Source organism: Chenopodium quinoa, unplaced genomic scaffold (genome assembly GCF_001683475.1).
Source record: "Chenopodium quinoa cultivar QQ74 unplaced genomic scaffold, ASM168347v1, whole genome shotgun sequence".
Lineage (NCBI taxonomy): Eukaryota > Viridiplantae > Streptophyta > Magnoliopsida > Caryophyllales > Amaranthaceae > Chenopodium > Chenopodium quinoa.
This window is the reverse complement of record NW_018742810.1, coordinates 719,502-736,812: the sequence shown is the minus strand read 5'-3', so window position 1 is coordinate 736,812 and position 17,311 is coordinate 719,502. Positions and strand designations below refer to the sequence as shown.

General features: G+C 32.5%; 1 protein-coding gene and 1 long non-coding RNA gene across 3 annotated transcripts; both read left to right on the top strand.

The window, feature by feature from the left end:
- The first annotated feature begins 1,465 nt into the window (after positions 1-1,465).
- Positions 1,466-6,126, top strand: LOC110725188 (ubiquitin-conjugating enzyme E2 28). 2 transcript variants are annotated; one of them, XM_021904668.1, is made up of 4 exons: positions 1,466-1,726; positions 4,505-4,632; positions 5,077-5,181; positions 5,730-6,126. In XM_021904668.1, exons 1-4 carry the CDS (start codon positions 1,657-1,659, stop codon positions 5,871-5,873), a joined length of 447 nt encoding a protein of 148 aa, XP_021760360.1. In that variant the 5' UTR covers positions 1,466-1,656; the 3' UTR covers positions 5,874-6,126. The 2 variants fall into 2 exon arrangements, with proteins under 2 accessions (XP_021760360.1, XP_021760361.1); XM_021904669.1 differs by lacking the exon at positions 1,466-1,726 and adding an exon at positions 3,901-3,940.
- Positions 6,127-13,416: 7,290 nt separating this feature from the next.
- LOC110725187 lies at positions 13,417-15,251 on the top strand. The gene is made up of 2 exons (XR_002512138.1): positions 13,417-13,979; positions 14,906-15,251. It is a non-coding gene; the product is annotated as an uncharacterized LOC110725187 (long non-coding RNA).
- Positions 15,252-17,311: the final 2,060 nt, after the last annotated feature.

Here is a 17,311-nt window from a genome sequence, read left to right as displayed (position 1 = left end):
ATAGGATATTTATTAAAAGTTATGATTAATTTTGTATATATGAAATATTAGAAATATAAGATAATAAAACTCTATACAACATTTTTATCTTCAAAAATCTATCCAAAATCGCTTACTTAGCATCATATGTGTCACAATAATACCTATTTGTCGCCTATATGGCGTGACACTTGGCGAAAAACTGAAATACCAAGTGTATTTGTCTCGTGGCCTCACTGCGAGACCGGCTTTATTTATTTGTGATATGATATTAGATTTGATCATGGATAACAAATTGGTGCTGACATTATAATGTTCGATTACTTATCATGAACTTTAATTTGTCCTAAAACATGTGTTCATATTCATGTTCGATTGTGGATGATTCAAGAACCATATATTTTTTATTCAACTTAGGTCTTTCAAAGAAAAAAAAAAGAAAGTTAAGATAGGTAAACACATACTTTCTCCGTTTTTTTTTACTTGACCCGCTTTGACTTTTACACTATTCACCATCCCTCCTTTGATCGTCCTTTGTGAATTATACGTAAGGAAAAATATATTCATGTGAGCTTTTGTTAGAATCGTCTTAATAAATACTATCATAATATATAACTTTTATAATTTTTGCCTATAAAGAATTAAAGTTATTGATGGTTAAAGTTTTACATTGACAAACGTGATAAATGAAACATGTCAAGTAAAAAATAACAGAGGAAATAACAAATTCAAATAAGCTTTAATTTTTTCTAGAAAATATTTTTATTTTTTGACAATTTCATACGAGTACATAATAATGTTTCCAAAATATATAACTTAAGATAGATTTCATAAATACAGATAATATAAGTTTAAACAAAGTTGAATAATACTCCTTTGTTTATTTTAAGTGCCCCAAGTCAATTTTTCCACTATTCACATACACCATTTTGGCCAAATAAGTTTAAAACACATTAAAATCATCTCATTGTATTATTTTCAAATATCAACTTTCTTATAACTCCATATTATACTAATTTTAATAAATTATTGATTAAAGTTTAAGCGCGTCTTGTGTGCGGCTGGCCACACCATGTGATCACTTGTAAAAGAAAAAGTAACATTTATAATACTAACCAAATAACCTCTATAACAATAATAAAGTAATCCCTATAATATTAATAAAGTAACCCTATAATAACTAATCACCGTATGATGAGTTGTGTTAAATGAGTTGTGTAAAGTTTTACTCTGTATATTGATGATTGTGCCAGTCAAATGAAGGCATATAAATTCAAACGCAATTAGGCAAACAACTATGATAACATTGGACCGCACAACACTTGCTTTAACAAAATTATAAAAAACCAGCCCACAAGCAAATGGTTAGGATGAACGAAAGCAAATGGTGGGATAGGAAGCAAATTAAAGATTCCATCTAGAAATAATTAAATCGGCTTATTAAAAAAAAAAAAAAAAAAAAAAAATCGGACCGCAAATGGAAAGGAAGAATATGGAATCAGAAAAGTAGGCCCCCCAAAAAATCAGGTACGCGTAAAGAAGAAGCAGCCCTCCTCACAATTTAAAGCCTTAAATCAAATCAATCTCCCCCATATTTTTCAACTCTCCTCTTTCTTCAACCTCCGTCTTCTGCAATTTCCGCCGTCGTTCTCAAATCTAGGGTTTCTTTCTTCAACGATGGCGTCCAAGCGGATCTTGAAGGAGCTCAAGGATCTCCAGAAAGATCCTCCTACTTCTTGCAGCGCTGGTATAAACATTATTTTTTTTTCGTTATTTCTGTAATTTTTGTAATTACTTCTGCTGCTGAAAATTCTTACGGAGTAGTTTTTTGTGATTTTACTTTTTTCTACGTGATTTGTTGTTGTTTATGTGAATTCGTCCTAGGTTTCAGAGCGGTGTTTTTTCGTTTGAGATCTGTTAAAGTTACGGAGTATATTTTAATTTCGTTTGAAGTTTGATTTATTTATTTTTATGTTTGTTTTATCTATTTTTCTGCATGTAAAATTTGCTCTGATTTGATTTTTTTCCTTAAAAGGAAAGTGCTGCCAAAAAGTAGGATTTAAGATGTTTATTGACCTCAGAATTCCATTTTAAGATGTCGTGGGAATTTATAGTAATACTTTTTTCTGTTAGATAAGTTGTTCAAAGAATATCGTTAGTTTGGTTTAGTATGTTAAATTAGAGCAGTTTGAGCTAAGGCAAGATAAAACTAAGGACAAAATGTTAGTAGTAGGTTTGAGGAGTAACTTATCATATTAATACCAAGTTTCGCCGATACTTAGGTAGCAGCAAACACTGCATTTTTGGTTTCGCTATTGCATTTATGCACACGAATAGCTAAATTTTTTGAAGAAGGTAGTGTGGGGATTGAGATGCTCCAGACTTTCTAAGATTGTTCTCCTTATGTCAAAGAAGGTAGTGTGGGGATTGAGATGCTCCAGACTTTCTAAGAATGTTCTCCTTATGTCAAAGTTAATTAATCTCACTGTGTGTTTTTTCAAGTATTATGAGTAGAAGCGGAAATTGCTTGCTTACGGCTTGTTTAAAACATTCCTAATGTATCATCCTGATTGGAATGCAATTGGAGATTTCCTTTATGTTGGTTAAAAGAAGGGTTGATGATGCATGAGCATGGAGGTTATCTTGGTGATAAATTTTAGTGAACAATGTTTTTCACGAAATATGGACTTTGTTGGCAGATGTGTGTGAGTTATGTGGTGGGGTAAGGTAAGGAAGTAAGAATAGGAGTGTAGGACTTAGGAGTCTAGGAGATGACTGTGGGACATCGACTGGAACTATTGAAACTCTGTTACTTCTTGATTTATTTTATAAACTCTAGATTTGGTAGCAAGGAAGGATATGACCTTTGCCCGTATTAAACTTATTATTGGTAAGTAAATATAGATTAGTTGTTCAAAGAAAATGTTAATTTAGTGAAAGTTGCAGGGCTTGCAGCTAAGGAGAAAAAAAGGCAATAAAGAATGATAACAACTTTGAGAAATACTTTTGAGATTGATATTGAGTTGAAGGATGGCTTAATTGAAGGGAGATGCGTCGGTGCTGGGGTAGCACCTTAAGTAACAGGAAACACTGCATTTTCAGTTTAGCTATTGCATTTTTGTACATGAATAGCATAAGAAATTAGTGTGGGAATTGGGATGCCCCAGGCTGTTCTGTTTATAGTGTATAAATCTCACGTGTTCTCTCAAGTATTATCGGTGGAAGTGCAATTGCTTTTGCTTACTTCGAGAAATATTCGTAGAGTATCGTCCAAACACTCTCAGAGATTTTGTTTACATTGGTTGAAAGAACCCATGGTTTGTTACTCAGTGATAGATTTTAGTGTACAATGATTTTTTATTCCTTGTCCTGAAAGTGATTTCACGAAACATGGATTTTTGTCAGTTGATATGTGTTTGATCTGGTGGTTTGGAGGGGGGGGGGTGGGTGGGGTGGGAAGGTAAGGAAGTAATGATAGAACTTAGGAGTATAGGAGAAAACAATGAGACATCAACTGGATTAATGATATTTCCCTTGCTTCATGATTTGTTCCATTACCTTCTGGCAATGAAGGATAGGAAGCTAGGAGCTTTGCCTACAGAAGTACAGAGACATAGTTTCTTCTTTTGATATTCTTAACTGAAATTAATGATAACTCCTTTGCCTCTAAAAGGTGGGAGTAGGCAAAAGAATCACCTTAGCTGTTTTAGTTGCGAATTTGGATATGAGATTAATCTACTTTGGAATAGGGTGAAAACTGAAATGACAAGAGTAAAAGTGTGTATATGACCGTCTGAACTTACAAGGTTCATTGATGGCACCCAATATCTTCCTTGAGGTTGTTTACTATGGTTACTGGTAGAATGTCTGAATCTACTTCACATAGAAAAATATATTTACGTTGGAAGTTAAATTTGTGGTTTTCAGGTGGCCATTCTTGGAAGTATTTAATTCTCAACAGGTGTTGATACATTTCCTATACCTTTTCTGTTTTTGATAGTTACTTGAGTGATCACTATTTAAAATCTTCTGTTTTTGTGTATGCTTGGAAGAGAGAAATTTTGACAGCTTTATGTTCATAGTTCATACTGTCGTATGTTGTTACATATGTTCATACTGTCGTACGCAGATATTATTTGTACTGATCCCGAAAAGATCAATGCTACACAACCCCTCCCCCCCCCCCCCTCTTCTCTCTCTTAATTGTTTAAAGCCTCACCATGAAGTTTTTGTTTTCCATAAATAAGAAGCCTTTTGAAATTTTTTATAAAAGTTTAAGCTAGCTTTTAATAATTTGTTTTTATTTATTATCTTATATTTTGAATTTTTTTTGCATCATTCTTGAATTCTCCCCATCTATAGAAATACGTCCTTTCAGCCGTTTCAGGTCAGTGTGTGCACATTTTAGCTATTGTGCTGCTTATGTTTATGAGATGAGATGGAAGGAGCTGATTACATTTATTTATTTGTTTAGAGAATTGTTTGACCTGAAACATTTGTAGTAATTAATCTCTTTGTATCACAGGTCCTGTTGCTGAAGACATGTTTCATTGGCAAGCAACAATAATGGGTCCTGGAGATAGCCCATATGCCGGGGGAGTGTTTCTAGTGACAATCCATTTCCCTCCTGACTATCCATTCAAACCACCCAAGGTAATGATGTTCCTTTGATTTTGATTGTATTCAGACTTTTTTGGATCCTCCTACTTCCTGCAAGAGTTGAGCGCTCATTTTGTATTTTTGATATTTCCTGGAATGGAAACTTCTAGCTTTTGATAGAAATTTGTATCTCGATGTTATCATTCCACACGGGCTATCATTATGTTGGTAAGATGGTTGGGTCGTAGGCTCATAGAGCTTGCAAGTGATCTTTTATCCTGTGTGATCTTAGGCTGTAAAATTCTTTCCTTGCTAGCCAACAACATTTTTATTCCTTGTTGTATGGTTGATTGTAGAGAAGGTGGTGGATTTTTTGTCAGGCTTCTTAAATGTCTGTCGATACGTGATATGCTTTAGTCTTGCTTGTTTACCATTTGGCCGTGCTTACATCTTTGTTAATGTTTCCTTGAACAATTTTGTGCTCTTTTACCCATGCAGGTTGCCTTCAGGACAAAGGTTTTCCACCCAAATATCAACAGCAACGGTAGTATATGTCTTGACATTCTAAAGGAGCAGTGGAGTCCTGCATTGACCATATCTAAGGTTCTGCTTTTGAATTTCTATAATTTTTACTGTTTATTTTGTAGCTGCTCAGAGCATGTTGATTGATATTTTGCGTCAAGTACAATTGGCTATTCTTTGCAATGTTTTGGGCCTAGCGTTTCCCTTATTTTAATGCTATGTATGGGGTAGTCTTATTACTGATTTTTCAGACCCTAGTGGCCTAGATTGAGACAATGAACTTCTTTGTATGTGGCTTTTGGGGGTTTCAAGACTTTCTAAGTAACACTTGGTTGGACAACATTGATGCAATTGCTGGCCAGTCTGAAAATTGATTGGGATTGTGAAATACATAAAAATCAACTGGATCAACTAAGTTAGGCTTGATCAGTCGTCTGTTACTTTCTCCCTTGCCTGTTGACAAACACCCATTCTTGATTGTACTTAATTTTTTGCATCTTTTGCTTGTCAAATTTTCCTTTTGCTCCCGGAAACTGATATTTGTCTAGTCTATATGATGAGCCCAGCAGTTGCTTTTCAGTTAGTCCCATCATCCAGTTTGGCTAAAGAATTTTTGCTTCTGTATTCAGGTATTACTTTCAATTTGCTCCTTGTTGACGGATCCAAACCCTGATGATCCCCTTGTGCCAGAGATCGCTCACATGTACAAGACAGACCGAGCAAAGTACGAAGCAACTGCAAGGAGCTGGACGCAGAAGTATGCTATGGGTTAGTCTGCCTTGTAGGTGGGGGGATAAGGACCCCTCCCTCCATTGTGTATAAAATGGCAACTCATTCTTCAATGTTTAACTGTTGCAGCAGACAATGAAAATTGAAATTCTTGCTACTTAAGGTCAAAGCAAACGCTTTGCATTTGTCTGTTGGAACCATTATGTTAATTTGAATTTGTTAAATTTGTCTTAGTGTGTGCTTCTTTAACGGGGAAGTAATAAGAACTTCTGGTTTACAAGTTTTTTGGTAGTATGATTTCTTGCAGTGTTCACAATGATCTGGTCACTTTGTTGCATCTCGTTTGGTTGTGCTGGAAGCAACAACATGTCTTCTCTACTATTTTACTGCACGTTATGTAGGATTGGGGATTGGAATATGTTCTTGTCCGCTTCTTGCAGATTGATCGGAAAATTTTTATCCAGCAATCAGGGCCGAAGTTTTATCTTTAGAATATTTTCACCCAGCATCAGGGCAGAAGTTTTATGTTTCGCAAAATTTTCACCTCTTTTCGGTTTCCTACCATATCTTTTGAAATTTCTGGGTACAATCTTGCACTTCCTTTTCTTATTTTGACAAAACAATCTTGCATTCTCACCGTAACAGGAAATCAAATTGAAAAGTGCTGCTACTAGTAATATGTGTAATCAAATTCTTATTATTATTTTTAATTTTTTTATTTTTTATATGTAAGTTCCTCTAAAACAGTGGGCCACTTCCCATATGATAGATACTAAAACTTCTAACATTTGAAGGACAGAATAATTGTGGTATTTCATATCAACTCATAAATTGGTGATTTCTATTTTCTAATCAAACATTTAGGAGTGGAGATAATACCCTGAAAATGACCTTATTATTAGAGGCTCAAATCTTCTAAAGCTCTCAAGTCCAATACAAACAACAAGAACTAATGAGTAATGATGTGATGTTATAGGCCACTGAATCCGTCAATATTGGTTGCCTAATGTGGCCGTGCTAAGAAATGACATTGCAGGTGTCCAATTAAACCTTCTTTGCTCAATTGTTGCTGTTATCATTAGTTTCTAATTACTCCTCGAGGCGGGCCCCCGTCTATGACCTCTTTAAGGTGTTCTTGAGAGGAGGAAACATAAGCAACTTGGTCTTATTTGAATCGATCAAAAACTTGTTGAGGACAAATTTAATCTTTCATTCAATCAGAAACCTTAAAGAAGTTCCCACCTCTTTTTATTCGAAATTTTGATCTATTTAAGAAGACAGTTTTTCAACAATAGAGGTTAATGGGGATGCATAAAAAATCTCCACTCTAAAAACCAACCACTCAAAAATACACTAAGTTTATGGTCAATATTGTCGGTTGAATGTTCATAAGAGTTTGGTGTTTGTTTCAATCAGAAAGCACAACACTATAAACTAAAACAGACCCTTTCTCCAATACAATTTGGCATCATTAGTAGCACGATTACTAGCTATCAGTGTAATTTTTAACATAAAGTATACTTCCAAACCCATGAACAACTCCATTGACTAATGATAATCTGGTTAATTTCTTGATAACTTCATATAGAAGAATTTTATTGCAGCAAGATCTAAGGATTAGTTAAGAATTAGGACACGGCATCTCGATTTAATCATGTTACAAAAATCACTGTTTTCTGTACATTGCTACATGTACTTGATGTGTTGTTTATTTGTATTTGCATGTAATGGGCCTTGTCAGCTTATGTCACATAAAATTTACCATTATACTTTTTCCTCCGTTCTCTTTTAAATACAACACTTAGACGTTTACACTATTCATACTCCACTTTGACTAGCTTTTCTAATTTATACTTAAGGAAAAATATAGTAATGTGAAATCTTGTTAGATTCGTCTCATTTTATAGTTTATTAGTATCAATTTTTTTATAATTTTTCATATTTGTAATTAAAGGTATTAATGATTGAAATTACGCATTGACAAGCGTAAAATGAGAAGTGTTGCATTTAAAAGAAAACAAAGGAATTATAATCTTGACTTATATTCCGTATATGATTTAGAGAGACTACTTTTATATAATACTAATGACTACTAGCGCATAAACACGCTCCTAGAGAGTGAGGGATAGCTCAAGTGGTTAGAGCTTCCCTCTCGATTTCAGAAGATATCGGGATCGATTCTCATCAATTGCCCTTGTGGCTCTCTAAATACACAAAAAAAAAAAAAAAAAAAAAAAAGAACGCTCCCAAAAACTTACTTCCTCGGTCCTCCAATCCAAAATGTTTTCAATAATAATTACAAGTATAGTTTTTATTGTCATAATTCATCAGATTTTTGTAGAAATTATATATATTAAAAAGATCTTAAAAGGATTATACTTGTATTATTGTATATATCTGGGCATTTTGTTAACCTTATCTGTTGGGCAATCTTCTCGAAGAGTAGAAGTATTTTCAGTCAACCTTTCTTTAAACTTTATAAGAAGGACAAGCAGAAAGAAACCATATTCAATCAAAGTGAAAGAGGCTTTTGACTCCATGCAAGCTCCAATAATGAATGACCTTAAGCAATTTTTTTTCATGTCTATCTTTATTTGGTACACTTCCACCTTTGTGCATTATACCTGTAATTGATATGATGATCTCTTCATTTGTTTAATAATTATTAGTAAAATGGTATATTACCTTAATTAATCATAGTATACTACTAATCTAAGCATTTAGTTGACTTGGTGTAAAGGTAAAAACACCAATAGGAAGTCGTTAAATTTTTCCCACAAATTAGGGCTCCTTCTCACAAACTTCTTAGGTATAGAACCTTTGGAAATGAAAAAAATTATAAGAAAAAGGCGTCATATTTTCCTAACTTTTTTGTTATTAAAGATTTTTAATGATTTGCTTAAAAAGATATCACCTGATATTTAGAAAAATCTTTTATGATTGTCATGTAAAGCCATTTCTATTATCCTTTAATTTTTTGGTACAAACTATGTTAAGAGCCTTGAATAAGAAGCAATCATATACAAAAGGACTAATTGTAGTAGTTGAGCCATACCAACCAAGTCTTCATGAATGATTGGTTGTATAAGGGATCTTGTTGTTGAATGGATGTCTTGTGGAATAAAATTAAAGCTTCTGAATTGAAAACTAATCAATTAGACAGTCAAATACTTAAATTAATGGTATATTTAAGTATAACGAGAATAAGTAACATATCTACATAACATGCATGCTAAAATAGTGTTTTTATATGACTATTAAATTTGAAGAAAGGGCTATTATGATCATTATCTACCATTCAAATTATATTTGAACCTATTTTCATCACTAGTTAAACTAACCGATACATAAGTAAACATCATAAAGATTCAAGATGGAGTAAAAATTTATAATCAAACTCCATGTCTTTATCTAATTGAATAGCTATAATCATAAGAAATTGGTCAAGTCAAGATTCAACTTAGAGTAAATGGTAGTAGAAGATGTAGCAAGTAAACTCTTAACAAAAGTCTTCCCACGTTTCACTAAATATAGTAGAGTAAAGATAAAAGGTTTGATAGATATATAAACCAATGACAAGCGCCAAAGAAAGCGACGGGAACCAATAAGTGTCAGGGTATTTATCTATGTGTACATCACCCCTACTTGCTTGGACCCCAAGGTTTCCAACATAGACAAATTGAACAAGGAAATTAATGGCCAACTTATTCAATATTAATTATATAATTATTGGACTAACCCCCTTTATTTGCTTTGCATTTTCTTCACCTCGTCCAAAGTTGACTCCTTCAATATAATCCTGAATTTTTTTTTTTTTTTTTTTTTAAGATTTTAGTGGCCTCATTATCATTCTAGTTTTGTTTTAAGCGTTCAATTATATGCATCTAGACAATGTATGTCACATAAAGGCAAATTCTCTTGGCCTATTATGGTAGTGAAACGACATAAACTTGAAAATTTTAAATGAGAATTAGGATTTAAGGGTTGTGTATAAAGAAAATTGCAGAGTATAAATAATGTATTTTGTGTAAAACAATTTAAGATATTAGTTGTAAATTTAAAATTAATTCCATTTTAAGATATACAAAGCACTTATTTTAATTTGATATACAAATAATTATATACATTTATACATCTCTCTAGTTATGAATAATGATCATGTACGTAAAACAAATTCTAATCTGTCCACATGTGTGAATTATTTCAATTTTAGAAATTGTATCTCCCAAAATACCTCAAAATCCTACTAATAGAATATAGAGAATTGAAGACGATGAATCATGAACAAAATTGAAAATTTATACTTAAAATAATACGAAGTATATATAATGAAAATAAACCAATAATATACTGTACAAAATATTACCAAATATATAAATTATACAAAAGTAAGTACATTACAATCAAAAGAGATAAGAAAGAGTTATACGAACTATTATTTATTTAAGAAAGTCTATCATGAGGGAGAAAAGGCACAATACAAATTTTCCCATTTATAATTTGGCAAGAGACATTGTCCGATACATGAATCATGTGCCATAGAAGTGAGATGGCCTTCTTTTTTTTTTTACAAGAAAAAAAGGGATTTTATTAATAATATATAGTCAAACGGTACTTACATATAATTCCTAAGAAATCAAGAATTCCAATACAAGTACACACCTTAAAACTAAAAACATCGTAGATTTGATTAAACATCACCTTAATAAAAAACTTCATATGAAGCAATACAATCTGTGAGTGCCTGATTGTTGTCCCTGTTTTGTCACTAACAAAAACAAGGATTGAAAAACATTGGATGTGTCACTTAATATGTGCTGCTTGTGTTAGACACTAGTAGAGTAGTAGGCTCCAAAATTACTACCAATGGAGGCAACCATGACTTAATGAGACATCAATAATGATTTCAGTTCAAAACATACAATTTGTCTTGACCCTATGTGTGTGTAATTTATATATATTTTTTAAGGCATGCACACTTTAATTTTCTGAAATTAACAAGTGATTTAATATATATTTATGAAGTACGAAGTATACCTTAGGCGGATAGGTCAATCCTTCGAGGAAAAAAAAGTGTTAATGTAAATGTCAACCAATCGAGCAAGACCTAATTTAAGGTAATGCATGATCAAGTTGTAAGCTATAATCCAACATAGAATCCTAGTGATTGTGTTAAATACTCTTCTGACTTATAGCATGCTTTGCTAGCTTTGGCAATAATGGTAGTATGGAGTTCTTCGTACTACTATTGGAAGTACACTTCTCGTCAAGCAAGCTATTACATATTAGTATGGGCTTTAAACTATATATCAATGTCTTATATCTTCTAATAATGTGATAACTTATAATGCCACTAGGCACTACCTATGCTATATAGCCTACATTCATGTCAATAAATTAAAATCATAATCATATGGAAGGATGGAACAATATTTGATATTCAAGTTCTATGTCAATCCATATCCACGCAAAAATTGTCATGCTATCTATTTATCATGAAAAATCCCAAACCGCCAAAATACCCCTTAATATTTAAAGTAGAATTCAATACTCCTTACATTGGCCAAAAACTTGAATGTTGGAAAACGATTGATTTTTGCTCATAAAGAATACGTGTCGTACTCTCATATCCTTGAAGCAACATCATTCGATCTTCTTCAAGTTCATGCTTCAATGTTTTTCAACTATTTTTACAGTGTAGGTACATTCGAGATGTTATTGAATGTATAGCAATAAAAGGGAGAAAACATATCATCGAACCACTTAACATCAATGTTGTGTTAAAAATAGAAAGAAAGATAAGTCCAATTTAGTGACCTCTTGATGCTCAAAAAAGGGTGTCTTTTACTTCATAAATAATGACCCTATAGTTTGAGATGAGTTGACATGAAATTATATTGTGTTACTCCACTCAAAGCTAAATGGGTTCACGTTTATTACACACTTTGAAATTGGTATGTACAAATTGGGAGGTTATCTTCACTTGAAACATGGTTGTACTTACTTCAACTTTTCTTATCTTTAAGGGATGATCTCATTGAAAGTGCATTTTTCCCTATGTTTGGATGTCTTTTGTATATGAACTATACTAGTAATGTGCCTTGTCTTTACTATTTGTGAGGAATATATTTGACATTTCTTCTAGTGATTTTTATTTACATTTTTTTATTACTTAAATTAGTCTTTTGATAAAGGTGTCAAAATTTCTTTTTATAATTTAATATAAAATATAGAAGCATGTGTTTTATGTGGTAGCTGAGTAAGTTCACAAGATGCACATGTTTTCATTTATAATCCATAAGACTTTAGGAAGTTTTACTAGGGATTTTTAATGGTTAGTCTGCAAAAATTACAATAACATGACAAAGACTGTTAAATGACATGAGTTACTGCCTAAAAATTTGAAGGATTTGCATTGACATGTCTAATTTAAGGGTTTTTTTCGGGATTGTTCATTCTCATTTGTCTACTTCATGGGTAGCTAATGCATAGATTAATCATGTGATGTACTAATGTATAAGAGAAGTACGAAGTACGAGTTATATGTATAATTGTAGAAATAAACAAATCTTCCATCCCATGCTAATTCTAAAGATTGTTGTTGCCTTTGTTTCTACTTGTATTGCGTGAAATTGTCTTCTAGGAAATTTACAAAGATAAGTAAATTCCTACTTCAAAATTAATTATCTACATTTGAATAGCACAACGTCGACTTTTAAGTTTATCATTGTGTTGATTTGCAATGATACGTAAATTATTCCTACTCCAAAATTATACGAAGTAAAACAATATGTCAATCTAAACAATTAGAGAGCAAAAAAAAAAAAAAAAAAAAAAAAAAAAAAAAAAAAAAAAAATGGGGATAGTGGAGACCCTTTAAGAACTAGCTGATTTTCATGTTCTGCATGCATCAATTTAAAAATTGCGTAAATACTAAAATATTGGCCCAAACACCACTAATAACTTAAAGATATCATGGATCATTATCATGCTCAAATCAAACATGCGCCTACATTCTTGAAATCTTATTTATTGATAAATAAAGAATTTTGTATAATAAAGTGGACTATTTGTTCTTAAGAATGAACGATTATATCATTCTGAAAACTAATTATGCAACAAAGTGGTTGCTTTATATAGAAGACACTAGGAAAATGGTGGGTCAAATTTGTTCATGAATCATGAATTAATGCTCTGGAGCTAATATATATTAGCTGTAGTATATATTATCACCTAATATATGGACCCAAGAGTGGGCACAATATTTATATAAATCAATCTCTAAATAGTATTAACAAGATTGGTGTGCATTATGTTGTATGTTCGTAGAAATCGATCTTATTACTATATAATATTTATTAACGTGTAAAGTTTTAAAGGGTATAGTGATTCTCAAGACTTGACTTTACTAATCCATAAATTTGTGTCTTATGTAAATATTAGCAAGATTTATTGTTAAATAATTAGATTCATGCAAGCAACAAACTACGGATACATACATGTGTATATTATATAGTTGGTACAAAATATTTCGTCAACCTCGGACCATTATTAAACTACGAAGTACCTACAATCATACTCATAAAATCTGACACATTCTATTTCAAGTTAAAATAATAGTAATCCGTATTATCTATTATATTATATAGAAATGGGATCATATGAGACCACATCCCTTATGTGAGAACCCTTTTATATGTGAGGACTCATTATAACCGTTGGATCAATTACATCGAACGGCCGCAATTAATCCCGGTCAAATGCATTTTTTCTCTCTCCTCCTTCCTCTATCATGCACAATTTTCTCTCTCCTCGTTCAGTTCATCCTTCCTTAGAAAATCGAAAATCCCAACAAATTTGAAAGATTTTAGAGAGAGAAGCAATACTATGACAGTAAAAGAGCTTGAGAAATCATTGGCGACAACTGAAATTGAAGACCAGAGAAAAGACGATGATGATTTGGAGGAAGGCAAGATTATTGACGACAACTCAAACGCCGAAAAACCCAGCAAATCAATCGCAACAACTCATCCTCTTGAGAATGCTTGGACTTTTTGGTTCGATAATCTTACTGCTAAATCAAAACAAGCTGCTTGGGGTAGCTCTATTTGACCCATTTATACTTTCTCTACTGTTGAAGAATTCTGGAGGTTCTCTTTTATCTTTGTTTTTCAATTTTATTAATTTGATTGTGAATTTATTGAATTTGGTTGTTTGAATGTTTTTGTGATGTGGGTGATTGACTGATTATGTTTTTGATGTTGTATGCAAAGAAGTTGAGAATTGTGACTGCTTACAAGGTATTCGACGAAATGCCTCACTGATTTTTTTTTTTTCAGTTTTCTTTCATTTTTGTTTTTTTGTGTTTTTGTTTTCTGGTGTTGGATCTGAATGTGAATATTTCAGAGCTCTAAATCTGAGTATAATTGCAAGAAATTGATTGAGGCTATAATTTTGTTGCTTAAGTTTACTGTGTAGATGATCTAAACTTCTGAAGTGTGTATATAGTTCAAAATGGGGGTTGTTGCGAGTAGTTGTATTCTTTCGTGATTTGAAAACAATTAAGATCTGGGATTTTGTTTAAATTGGGGGGGGGGACTTTTATGTCAACTATTACTTTGAGGAGGCACAACAGAAGTTGAGAGAATTCGAAGAAGTAATTTTCTTCTTATTCTTGGACTTACATTTTTGCTCTTATGCTGCACATTCCTTTGTGGATTTTTTCAGTTTCTTTTTCTCAATTCTCTTCCATCCCCCTATCCTCCTATTTTTGCACGTCTAAGCATAAGTTTCAGAAGATGGTATGTAATGAATTTTTCATGTTTGTTAATGCTTTTGGCTCTTGTTATAATTTTTGTTGTGATCTTAGATCTCTTCATGAGCACAGTAATGGAGTACTAGTCTAAACTTGAGTTTTCATGTTCACGTCCATGTTCACCATAGCTTGATGTAGTAGTTATAAACATTGTTTCAACTTTTGATATACAAGCATTATTTGGCTTAACTTGTTTTGGGACTGCTCACTGCTCTTATTTATGTAATGTTCGCACTTTTTTCTGCTTTTTCTGATTTTCAGGTCATACTAAATGATTTGTGGCCTGGAAAACGAGTTGAAGAAGGCAATTATACTACTATTCCACTAAGGGATGAGTTTCTTGAAAATGCCCGTGTTTTTATTTGTGAAACCTATTATTAGCGCATTGACATGGGGTATGTTTATGTTATATGACTTTGTGTACTTTGTTTCGGTAAACAAAGATAATCTTATGGCAATAACTGTTTGATTTGGACCCTATAGTCTATTTTAGTTAACCAACTATGATGTCTCTCACGTATTGCTTGTCTCCCCTGTAAATCTTCCTTTGCAACTGGTGTAGATTTTGGTATTCTTGGTGAACTTGCAGTCATATATTGCTGTAATACATGGTGAACTAGTGTGATTTAGATGTGTTGTGCAATTATCAAGTAATAATTTGAAGTTCTTGTTGAAGACTTTTGTTTAGTTATTCCTTTTTGCTTGTGTGTGACCTGAAGTATATGGACTACAATAGATCTTGTAAAATTAGTCGATCAACAACTTGAGCGAGGTTAGGCACAACCAGATAGGTAGTTTCAACAGGAGAGTTGTTGTGGGTGTTTGTACTTTTACGTTTCGGTTGTGATCCTTGATTTTTTCAGGTCAAAAGTTCATTTAGATCTCATAAAGTTTGTTGCATTCATTTTGTGTATTAGCAACACATGCTTAAACTAGGAGAATCCAAAATTTTGGCAGGAAAGGTGGGGTTGATTTTGTTAATCTTGATCTTTCATGGTCAATGTAAAATGTTTACTGCAGTTTATGTAAGCTATCCTATTTCGTGTCAGGTGGGCTTCTACGGTCTACTTATATATTTTGCTACGTCTATGGGTTCACATGTAGTGGCTGCTCATCAGGCGGGCTTCTAACTATTTGCTCATTTGCTAAATGAGCAAAAAAGTGATTGCTCATTTCCCAAATGATCAAAGAAATGTTTGCTTATTTTCCAAATGAGTAACTAATTATTTGCTCATTTGACAAATGAGCAAATTAATGTTTGCTCATTTGACAAATGAGCAAAGAAATGCTTGCTGATTTAATGAATGATTAAAGAAATGTTTGCTCATTTGACAAATGAGCAACAAACTATTTGCTCATTTTACAAATGAGCAAAAATGTGCAAATAATTGCTTGCTTATTTATCAAATGAGCAAATACTTTTTTGCTCATTTATCAAATGAGCAACTAATTTTTTGCTTACTTATAAATGAGCAAATACTTTTTTGCTCATTTATCAAATGAGCAAAAATGAGCAAACAATTATTTGCTCATTTGACAATTGAACAAATAAAGTAGACGAGTACCCAAGTATTTTTTTTACTGATGAGTGTATTTTCATGTTTGGAAATATATCTATTTGTTTCTAGGACTTTCTCTGGTGTGTTGTAATTAGAATATGCAAGTGTTTTAGTCTGATTCTATGACTTTTTCTTGCGTGTTACCATTAGAATTTGGACATGTATCCATCTGATACTAGGACTTTCTCTGCTTTAAAAGTTGATATGAGTTACTTTTGTCCTCTTGCATCCTGACTCCTTGTATCACAGCATATCATAAACTACTCACAAAGTTACAAGCAAATATCATGTGTTCACTGCCTAAGATCGAGTCTCATTTGCATTAGCACAAACTAAACAATTTTGATCATCAGAGCCTATCTAGCTTCATCATAGCATTAATTTGTCAAATGAGCAAAAAAATTCAATGCTCCTTTGTCAAATGAGCAAATGATTCTTGCTCATTTTGTCAAATTAATGGTCATTTATGAGTGTGTTTGAATGTTTTAAATACGTTAGCCTACTAGCTCGAGGTTAGAGCATTGTGCAAATGCACAAAAGATGTGGGTTCGAATCCCACGTAGGTTCATTTATGTAATGTGGAAACAAAAGTTTGTATGAGAGTTCAATTGTAACAAAGTTTATATAGTTATAAATCATTTCAAACCATTTTTTTGCTCATATAGTTTAGTACGAATTTGATTTTTTATTTTTTTTAATTAATTTTGTTTATAGAGGTAACCTATGTAGGAATTGAACCTACATCCCCTATGCATTTTCATAGTGCTCTACCAATTGAGCTAATAAGTTCACATATGACATGTTGCCCTTTGCGATACTAGATCAGCTCCAGACTTTAGAGAGTAGACAAAATATCCTCTGCTTTGATGGTTGTCATGTCACTAAACTCCTGCAGAACAATAAGCCACATATTCATCACAATCGAGCATGAAACAGAAGTACAAAAGTTTTAGTCAAAAACACTAAAAAATAGACACAGGGATCCTAAGATGTTTCAAGTCTACAAACCAATGAGATAGAAGAAGGTTATCATTCTACAAACCTTGATAGATATGTTTCTCTTATACTTCTTCAAGATATCCAGAAGAACACGTGTCGGTGTCTAGTA